The sequence below is a fragment of the Asparagus officinalis genome, chromosome 1 (genome assembly GCF_001876935.1).
Source record: "Asparagus officinalis chromosome 1, Aspof.V1, whole genome shotgun sequence".
Lineage (NCBI taxonomy): Eukaryota > Viridiplantae > Streptophyta > Magnoliopsida > Asparagales > Asparagaceae > Asparagus > Asparagus officinalis.
The window spans coordinates 54,169,817-54,180,487 of NC_033794.1; the positions used below are offsets into that span (position 1 = coordinate 54,169,817).

At 36.2% G+C, this 10,671-nt stretch overlaps 2 protein-coding genes across 3 annotated transcripts; both read right to left on the reverse strand.

Moving 5' to 3' along the window:
• On the reverse strand, positions 8,308-9,482 carry LOC109842431 (serine/threonine-protein phosphatase 7 long form homolog). 2 transcript variants are annotated; one of them, XM_020411318.1, is made up of 4 exons: positions 9,462-9,482; positions 8,955-9,377; positions 8,827-8,887; positions 8,308-8,741 (listed from the first exon to the last, which is right to left on the reverse strand). In XM_020411318.1, the coding sequence occupies exons 1-4, from the start codon at positions 9,474-9,476 to the stop codon at positions 8,431-8,433; spliced, it is 810 nt and encodes a 269-aa protein (XP_020266907.1). In that variant the 5' UTR covers positions 9,477-9,482; the 3' UTR covers positions 8,308-8,430. The 2 variants fall into 2 exon arrangements, with proteins under 2 accessions (XP_020266907.1, XP_020266902.1); XM_020411313.1 differs by having other exon boundaries at positions 8,308-8,744.
• Positions 9,567-10,382, reverse strand: LOC109834345 (protein MAIN-LIKE 1-like). Its single transcript, XM_020402356.1, has 2 exons — positions 9,932-10,382; positions 9,567-9,852 (listed from the first exon to the last, which is right to left on the reverse strand). The coding sequence occupies exons 1-2, from the start codon at positions 10,276-10,278 to the stop codon at positions 9,567-9,569; spliced, it is 633 nt and encodes a 210-aa protein (XP_020257945.1). The 5' UTR covers positions 10,279-10,382.

Genomic DNA, 10,671 nt, shown 5'->3' on the forward strand with positions numbered 1-10,671 from the left:
GAGTTTGAGAGAAATACAAGTTCGAATTTTTCTTTCATTGTCTTTTTACATCAAATTTCCAACAAACATGAAGATTGTGCCAAAGGTAAACAAACAAAATCTTTCTTCAAATCCATCAATGAGGTATCGACTTCTAAACCTTTGCAATTACTTCATCTTGATTTATTTGGTCCTATGCGTGTTACCTCTCTTGGAGGCAAAGACTATGTATTTGTGATTATTGATGATTTTCTCGTTTTACATGGACAATATTTCTTGCAAATAAAAATGATTATTTTGAAGAATTTTCTAATCATGTCAAAAAGATTGAAAATGAAAAAGATTGAAAATGAAAAAGATTTGAAAGTTGTTAAAATAAGAAGTGATCATGGAGGTGAATTTTAAAATGATTTTTTCTATGAATTTTGTGCTCATCATGGTATAACTCACATATTTTCCGCTCCTAGAACACCACAACAAAATGGTGTTGTTGAACGGAAAAATCGCACCATACAAGAGATGACATGCACTATCCTAAATTCTTTTGATTTGCCAAAATATTTTTGGGCGGAAGCTGTCAATACGGCTTGCCATGTTTTAAATCGTGTTTTAATTAAACCAAAGCTTAAGAAAACTCCTTATGAACTATTTTATGGAAAAACTCCTTTTATTGGTTATTTTCGTATCTTTGGTTGCAAATGTTTTATTTTAAATACAAAAGATCATCATGACAAATTTGATTCCAAAATTGATGTTGGCATTTTCTTAGGTTATGCATCTCGAAGTAAGGCTTATAGGGTGTTCAACAAACGAACTCTCATTGTTGAAGAATCTATAAATGTTACTTTTGATGAGACTAATGTTGGCTCTCAAGTTGTTTTACCTAGGAAAGACGATGATGATGATGTTGAGGGAAGATTGGACTTTTTACAAATCGATGATTCACCCTCTATAGAAGCACAAAAGGATGTGGATAGCTCCAATGCTCATGAACAAGTTGAACTTCCTAAAGCTTGAAAATTCGCACCAAATCATCCAAATGAACAAATAATTAGGAGCCCTTCACAAGGAGTTGTTACTCGCTCAAAAGCTTTGAGTGAGTGTGGTAATGTTACTTTCTTATCTCAACTAGAGCCTAAAAAGATTAATGATGCTTTAAATGATGAATTTTAGGTTTTAGCTATGCATGAGGAACTAAACAATTTTAAAAGAAATGATATTTGGAAACTAGTTCCTAGACCGAACAATGCTAGTGTAATTGGAACAAAATGGGTTTTTAGAAACAAACTTGATGAATATGGCATTGTTACTAGAAATAAAGCTCGTTTGGTTGCCCAAGAATACAATCAAGAGGAGGGCATAGACTATAATGAAACCTTTGCACCGGTTGTAAGGTTAGAATCTATTAGAATATTTTTGGCATTTGCTAGCTTTAAAGATTTCAAATTATTTCAAATGGATGTTAAAAGTACATTTTTAAATGGTTTTATAGATGAGGAAGTATATGTTGAGCAACCCCCCGGTTTCATAGATCATACTTTTCCTAATCATGTTTACCGGGTTCAAAAAGCTTTATATGGGTTGAAACAAGCTCCTAGAGCTTGGTATGCTCGCCTCTCTAGTTTTCTTGTTGAAAATGGTTTTTTAAAAGGAACAATTGATAACACTCTTTTTGTAAGAAAAAGGAAAAATGATTTCATTTTAGTTCAAATATATGTTAATGATATCATTTTCGGTGCTACTAATGAATCTTTGTGCAATGATTTTTCTAAAGTTATGCAAGATCATTTTGAGATGAGTATGATGGGAGAGCTTACATTCTTTCTCGGGCTCCAAGTCAAGCAAACTAAGGATGGGATATTCATTTCTCAAAGCGAGTATGCTAAGGAATTGGTGAAGAAATTCAATTTGGAGAATTCTAAGCATGCGCCTACTCCCATGAGTACAAGTGTCAAGCTTGATGCGGATGAGAGTGGTGAAGATGTGGACCAAAAACTATACCGAGGTATGATAGGTAGTCTTCTTTATCTCACCGCTAGTAGACCCGATATCATGTTTAGTGTGTTAAAGCATCTCATTTAATTACGGTTAAAAGGATCATTAAGTATGTTAATGGAACTTTTAATCTTGGTTTATTTTATCCAAAGAGCACCTCTTTTGATTTATATGGTTTTTGTGATGCCAACTTTACCGGATGTAAGGTAGATCGCAAGAGTACGAGTGGAACATGCCAATTCTTAGGAAATTCACTTGTTTCATGGGCTTCCAAGAAATAAAATTGCGTTGCATTATCCACTACGGAAGCGGAATACATTGCCGCCGGCTTATGTTGTGCTCAAGTTTTGTGGATGAAACAAAGCTTGGTTGACTATGATTTGATTTTTCAAAATATAAAAATCTTTTGTGATAATACTAGTGCTATAAATATTTCCAAAAATTCGGTTTTGCATTCTAGAACCAAGCATATTGATGTGCGCCATCATTTCTTACGTGATCATGTAGAGAGACAAGATGTATCCCTAGTATTTGTTGACACAAAATCTCAATTAGAGGATATATTTACTAAGCCTCTTGGTGAGGATGATTTTTGTTGCATAAGAAATGGTTTGGGCTTATGCAATATATGAAAGTTCTATTTGCTTGCTTGTTTAGTTGCATTTTTGCATGCATTTCTCTTTACCCCATTTTTTGATGGTGACAAAGGGGGAGAGAAATCTCCTCATTTGTTGCACATACTTAGGGGGAGCTCATAGATAGGGGGAGCACCTATCTATAAGCTATATTCATTTTTGCTCTTATATAATGGTTGGTTGTCATCATCAAAAAGGGGGAGATTATTAGCCCTTATGTTTTGATGATGTTTTACAACCACCATTATCGGTACTAATGGCTTATTGAGTGTAAATGTAGTGAATTCATATATCAAGCTTGTTAGTGTCAATAATGGAGGATTGGATGGAATATGCGCTACAACGATGATATCCAAAGGAGGAGGAGGCATAGTGGTGAAGCAACGTTATTTCAAGAACACCAAATTCAATTAGAAGCTTCATCCAAACTCAAGCTATATCAAGACTAAAGAATTGTATTCTCATTAGGATATTAGCTAGTTTTTATTTTCTATCTAGTGCTAGAATGTAGGCAAATAGTTTAGATTTCATCTGAAGCTATTGGGATATCAACACATACGTTTTCATACTTATAGTTTTGAACGTATTTCACAAAATACTATTTTTCACAAGTATGAGGACCTATCTACAAAATTCCTTTTCCAAACAATTTGTTTTTGGTATTAAAAACAGCTTACAAAGTTTTACAATTTTCGGAGGTCAAATGAATATTTTACAAATATTTTAAGTTGGTCAAAAATCATGTATTTTGAGTGTATCAGATTGCGGTCGACCGCACCTGAGCTCACTCGTCAGTGGGCAGTAGAAACATTCACGGTCGAATGCCGCGGTCGACCGTGAGCAAAAATTTTCCCTCGGTCGACCGCATTGATCGACCGCGAAACTCTCTGGACCTTTAGTAAGTTTCTGACCTGGCTCGCGGTCGACCGTGAAAAAGTCCGGTCGACTGCCGATTTGTTTTAACGGTAATATTAGTACTTTTTTAGCACTGCTCAGTACAGATTTCAGCGACGATTGTTTCCAGATTTTGGGGGATTAAGGCTATGGGTTTAAACAGCTGGTTTCTTCTATTTAAACTCAACCTCTTCTTCTTCCTCAGTGTCCCAGCTCATTGAGATATTTTTCAGAGAACTTTTTTACAGAGAAAAATTTTCAAACCTGTTTTCATCTGAGTTTTTTGTTTGTGTCTCACATCCCAGCTTCAGTATTATCTTCTCTTTGCCATAGGAACATTGTAAAGAGAGGGTTCTTACACCATTTCTACTATTTTGAGAGAGTGATCTTGTGTAGATCAATTGTGTGGGAGTGTGATCTGTTGAGATCAATTGTGTAGTGTGAGATCGTGAGGGGATCACTGTGTAGACGAAGTTCCGGCTTCCAAACCGGGTTGTGTAGTGGATTTCTCCTCGAGAGTGGGGAGCGGGGACGTAGGTCAGCGGACCGAACCTCATTAACATATCGCGCGTCACAGGATAACGATTCCTAACCCTATCTCCTCTATTTTGATTGCATTTGCATATTGTGTTTTGCCTGTTTTATTTTTATTGCATAATTATAGCCTCGTGACCCTAATCCCCCCCCTCTAGGGTCCAACAGATGTTTCAATTTAAAATAAGAAAATAACGGTTTTTCACATTAGACCATAACGTTGTACTAATTGAAATGAGATACTCTAAAGTTAGATACTTTTACTAATTTAGTCAAAGTCATTAAAATCTTTCAAATTAGATATTTGTTTTAAACTCTTGAATTAGTTAAATACTTTTCTTTCTTGATGAAGCCACAATTTCACTTTTCAATAGTCGATTATATCATATTATATATTGTGATGCCCCTATTTTCATACATGGTTGCAGTTCAAGGTTAGCCCAGAGATGTCAAACCTGCCAACACCTATACTGTGTAATAACATGTTTTACCATCATAATAATATCTCTCTAGTGGAATAAAATAACAAGTGTAGGTACAAAACAGACAAAATAAGAGTAATAAATGCAATGGACATGACTTAGAAAGAAATATCCAATAAATATGATCATGTCCCAGTCTGAGTAAAATGAAATACAACTGATGTCAGGAATAAAGGTGAAATAGCTCAATACATAAGAGTCAACTAAAAATAGTACTAAGGCACACAACCTTTACAAAATGAAACAAAACTCTAAATGGCTGAAAGTAAATATTAAACTACGGTGGAGCACCAACTACTATAAATAAGTGACGGCGACTATACTGTAACCTGTCAACCTGCAGCTCTCTGGGACTCTGATCCGCTGCTTGAAAAGAAGGGAAAACAAAAAAAGAAAATAACAACAACGTTAGAGCGTTTTAGCAAGATCATCTCCATCCGCCCCCAGGGGAAGGGTTACTCAATGTAATGGAGGCTCTATCTCTTATGTATAGTCTACCTAAATTATTTACCATGTATCTAAATGAGATTAATATTTAAAAACTCACAACACGAGGCGTAGTACGTCAAGCGAAATAATCCAAACAAGAAAACCCTCATGTATATATCATACGTCTCAAATTGTGAATCGCTAAATATCAATTCCAAACTAAGAATAAAAGATAAAGAAAAACAATACAGAAAAGTAAAGTTGCCGCAATATCATAAATATCGACCATATAATTCGCGCTACCCTTGGGTAGATGATGTTGATACAAGAACTAAATCTCCTGTAACTCCCAAACGCGAAGTTATCGGTCACAATATAACTCAGCAATGAATCGTATTCATAAATGGCTTCCGCCAAGGACTCAGGCTATCAGATATATCACAATACAATATCTCGTAAGGCATTATAACTCATTGTATTATCATGTGGAACAGACTACCAAATCAGATATCCTAAATATGTACATGGCTCATTAGTCTCATCACATCACCGTGCGGAACGGACTACCACATCAAGTATCCTAGAAGTACGGCTCTCTAGCCTCATCGTACCACCGTGCAGGATGGACTATAAAATCAGGTATCCTAAAATCACAACTCAATGGCCTGTACTAATGGCATATCGACGCACTATCCCATGTAGTACTGAGCTGTGCTCATCAACAATATCCATACATGCATACATGTTATAATTAATTGTTAACTCAAACATGATCGAAACAATACCTGTAATAATCATCTTCAGGATATCTGTGTATGTGCCACAATTCTGTTTGTGTACACCCATGGTTGCACACGTGTATCGTCGTACATCTAGAATCCCGCGTTCACGATTAAACATGCAAGAAAAGTCATCACAAACAAAACAATGTGTCGGTCGACCACTCTAAAGCATCGGTCGACCGATGACAAACGTGCACAAAATGCACTGTAAGAAGACCTCATCGGTCGACCGATTGATCCTTATTGGTCGATAGGCCAGAAAAGGTTTAAAAACCTTGGCGACACAATCGGTCGACTGATCTCTTGGGATCGATCGACCTATTACACTATCTCGGGTTTTCTCAGGTTTATGTGTTTTGTAACTTGTCTCGAAAACAAAATTTTGTTTGCATGCAAAGCAAAACATGATTTAAACTTTCGTAATTACTTAACAAAGGTTAACTTAACATGATTAAAACTCTCAAATTAAACTAATTAGGGTTTAACATCCTAATAAACCAAGATTCTCAAGTAAGGTATATTTTATAAACATGATTAATTCTGATCATTCCATAGATATAGATTTGTATAAACAAGATCACATCGCCTAGATATCATAAACATAGGGTTTAAACATTTTAATTAGCAAAAATTCATTTAAAAGATTAAACTAGGGTTTTTAAACCATATTAAAACATGAAATTATAAATTTAATACGATCCTACTGATCATGATCAACTATTCTTATTAAACAGAGATTAAAATTACTCATTTTTTAGATTTAACATCACAAACTAGGTTTTATCACATCCGATTAAACTTTAAACAATAGATTAATCAATTAAACACATTAAATCATGAGTTACTATAGGGAAATATTTGGAGGAAGATGATCTTGCCTCAAACGCTGTGCTGAAACTCCTAAACACGCGTGCGTGCAAGATCCTCCTTCACCAAGATCATGAATCCTGTCTTCCTCTCAACAAATACCTCAAGAAAACTCCCAGAAACTCACAAACTAGGGTTAGGGTTTTAGAGGGAAGGTGGCTGCTGATATATCACGTGAAATATGATCAAAAGAGGTTTAAAACAAGTATATATACTTAGGTATACAACTGGGCTCAAAGCCAAACAAAACCGACCCGAAAACGAAACACTGGAGCTCTAGAAGCCTGTCGGTCGACCCGCCACAAGGCATCAGTCAACCGGTTGGGTATCATCGGTTGACCGATCGACCTAGGCCGATCGACCGACCAGAACGCAGAATGACTTACAGTTTTGTGTTCGTGCATGGTTTTGTGCCTGTTTACATCATTGGCTCAGAAAAATACACTGAATCGATTTCAAATCGATTACTAACATACTCAACCATTAATAAATGATATTTATCACAATATTACTCATTTATTATTATTTATTACTATATATCAAAAATTATGGGGTTTACATATATTTTCTTTATATTTTATCCTGCAAACTATATGAAAAATAAATTTGCATAAGAAATACCATTTAAATTATGCTCCTGTCAAATGTTTAATATATATAAAAAATTAATTATACATTTTCTTCCCACTCTTTAAAAAATACGCAATAAAATGTTGTATTCTAATTTGAGAATATGTATTTAGAAAATTATTCAATTTTACATCACATCATTGTGTCCACTACACTCCTAATTACAGTTAGGAATTTTCATTCCTCGGTACAATATTAGGGGTATACTTAAAACTCCAAAAATCAAATGAGGGTAAGTTGACTCCTCACTCATTCTTTCTCATCTAAAAATATAGGGGTTTTTTATGTATGGCCCCGACATTATATCTATTTCTAAACTTGCCCTCCAAATCATTATATTTTTAAATATATTCCTCAAATTGATTTGATCCTCCAAGTTTCCACCATCTATAAATACTATTAAGTTTTTAATACTTTTGAAGATTAGATTACATCTTTACGTTAAGTTTTTAATACTATTAAGTTTTTAATACTATCAAGTTAACTATTAAGTATGTCCAAACATTTCCCCCTTTGAAGTTACCAGATGTTTTCTAACTAAACTTTAAATCAAATCTCCACTTCTACCCGAACCTCCGTACTGTGAATAGCCGCTCTGCCTAATTGAAATGAAGAAACTCGACTTTAAAAAAAATGAGTCGCAAAAGTTACATGTCCCGAATTGGGGTTTCTGTACAGAACTGGTTGGGTTCTTATTTCTTAATAGGAGAAATTTTTAAAACCAACCATTTTTAAAAATTAATAGGCAAAATCGACCTAAACTGATTAATATTAGCAAAACCGACCCTTTTCAGAAGAAAAAGGTCGGTTTTGCAGCGGAGGGTCTTTTGCGAAGTGCACGGGACTGCTAGTCCCGTGCACTTGGTGTTCAGCAAACGGCTGCCCTATCTGCTTAAAAGTCGGGACTGCTAGTCCCGACTTTTAAGCAGAGAGGCCACAAATTACATACTGATTTCACCACATACTCATTTCAAATCAAACAAATCACATCACACCACAAACTCCCACTAACAAATCCAACATAATAACACCACAAACTCCCACTAACAAATCCAACATAATAACACCACAAACTCCCACTAACAAATCCAACATAATAACACCACAAACCCACTTAGAAATCAAACATATCACACGATATTATCGACTACAAATCCAAAAATCACATCCCTAAATAGTTTTGTAATGTATATAACCTGTAGTTTACATACATCCAAGAACTCTCCTCCTCCTCCTTTGTCTTCGTCGTCCTCCATACCGCCCTTCGACGAGTTCGTGATCCGGTTGCGTTTGTGGTTGTGACGGTCCAGCTCCATCGTCGACACGTTGGGAAGGTCCAGCTTCATCGTTATTTCTGCGTCGTCCTCGACTTTGTCGCTGTTGTCGTGTATATACGAATGACCTTACCTCCCGTCCATCATGACGATCTTCGTGAGTTCGGTGTAAGGCTTGTTGAAGCCTCTGCATTATAGCCTGATATATTGATACATGTTCATGTGCTTCGGGATTTCTATCTGCTGCGATAGATAGTTCAAAAACAAAATTTCATATTAAATTTGATATTACAGAATGTAAATTTGAGATTTAATTTTATCGTACCTGCTCGAGCCAATTCCAAGCCACGATTTGCAAGAGTTTGAACTTCATCTATTGCTGATACCTGCAAATTTTTCAACACATAAAGTACCAATAAAAATGGACTTAAATCAAAATATGAAAGTACTTACTAATTCTCTCTCATCTATACCCCGGGGCACATATCCTCTTTGCGACTCAACCGGTATTGTGGTCGAATGAAGTATCCATCTTCGGGTTATGTCCCAATACCAAGTGTAGTAATCTGATTCCCGAGGAGTTGGTTCAATTTGGTTGACAATACAAAAATGCCTATCATTCCATCTGTGTATAAAAGCTTGATGCACGATCATCCAGTTTATTTGTTGGCCTCCTTTCTTTGCCTTCCTCTCTATCTTTTCAACAAACTGCGGAACATGTTGTGCAAGACCATATTGTCGAAGCACGCGGTCCGGTACATGCATTTCTACTATCTCCAAACATATAAGAGGAACTCTAGCTCTCCATACAACTTGGTATTCTGTGCATATTGGGGGTAGCTGAGGTAGAAATTGGGTGTAGGGCTCCCATTCCATCTACAATAATTTATTGCAGTTGCATATCAGAATTGGGTTTTCAGTATGTAGAAAAAAAAGCGCATGTTTTTTGGTGAGAATTACCTGAAAAATCTTCATACGGTCAAGTTCATTCCGGTAGAAATCCAATTGTCTAGCCGGGGTCTCGTCATAGCATTTTTCGACATTCCATCTACAAAAAAATGTTTGTCATACATTTAGTACCACAATGATAACTACAATTATATTCGCTACATAAAAAATACAATACCTGCATCCCAGTGGAATTTGTCTATCTAATTGTAAATGCGTGCATAGTCTCGGTTTCAAATGAAGTCTCTCCCATGCCCATACTTGCAATAAGCTTAGACACCCTTTAAGCTCACTGTTTTGCATAAGTGCCACTTTTGACATCTCTCTATATAAATACGCCAAAACGGCACTACCCCACGATTTTGTACCACATACGTCCAAGTCCTCGAGGAGTGGTAACCACCTAGCATATTCACAATATTCCAATTTATTAAAATAAGCTAATTCAATGAAATACAGATTCATATTATAAATACACATACCTCGCATGCACTTTATCTTTACTTGAATCTGGAAATAATATAGTACCAATCATGTGCATAATGTATGCACGTGCATGTTGGTCAACCAAAATTTGTGGGGCATCAACAGGCAACGGTACTGAGAAGGTCTCTCTCAACCACTTCAACTTAATAGTTCCTCGAGGCATAGTCTCTGGAGCTACACCTAACAACTCCTCACATCTTCGAGGCCATACATCACTATCAGTGCCGGTAATGCACGGACCATCTATACGGAGACCGAGTATCACGGCTACATCTTGTAGAGTAATGGTAGCCTCGCCCATCCGGAAGTGGAAAGTATTGGTCTCAGGTCTCCATCTATCCATCAACGCGATCAGTAGGGGCCAATCGAGCTTTATCCAACGAAGCTTTGAACAAGTCAAGAAGCCGGCCCGTCCCACAGCTGCTATGATACGCTCATCCTCTAACCGCCAACGACTATGGCTGAGGCTATGATCAACCATAACGATACTCAGACCTCTCTGTACAGCAAATGATAGTATAAAAATGCAATATTATGTAAATGCAAATACTGCAATTATAAAGTAACTGAATTACCTCTGTACAGGATATAATATGTGAACGATGCTGAGCCTGGTCATATAAGACCTCATCACTAACCGGCCCAGGATCCATGGTGTACAAACCTGCACATACAATTATACACATGTCAATAATCAATCATATAGTAATTCAGTTTCTTTATTAAAGTATATAAA

Excerpts from the sequence above, each read along its gene's own strand:
- LOC109842431 (XM_020411313.1), bottom strand. Across the intron at positions 8,888-8,954 it reads GTATAGATGAGAGAGAATTA|GTATCAGCAATAGATGAAGT; the intron begins GTAAGTACTTTC and ends AAAAATTTGCAG. Across the intron at positions 8,745-8,826 it reads CTTGGAATTGGCTCGAGCAG|CAGATAGAAATCCCGAAGCA; the intron begins GTACGATAAAAT and ends TATCTATCGCAG.
- LOC109834345 (XM_020402356.1), bottom strand. The coding sequence starts at position 10,278 with ATGGATAGATGGAGACCTGAGACCAATACTTTCCACTTCCGGATGGGC. Across the intron at positions 9,853-9,931 it reads AAAGATAAAGTGCATGCGAG|GTGGTTACCACTCCTCGAGG; the intron begins GTATGTGTATTT and ends TGAATATGCTAG.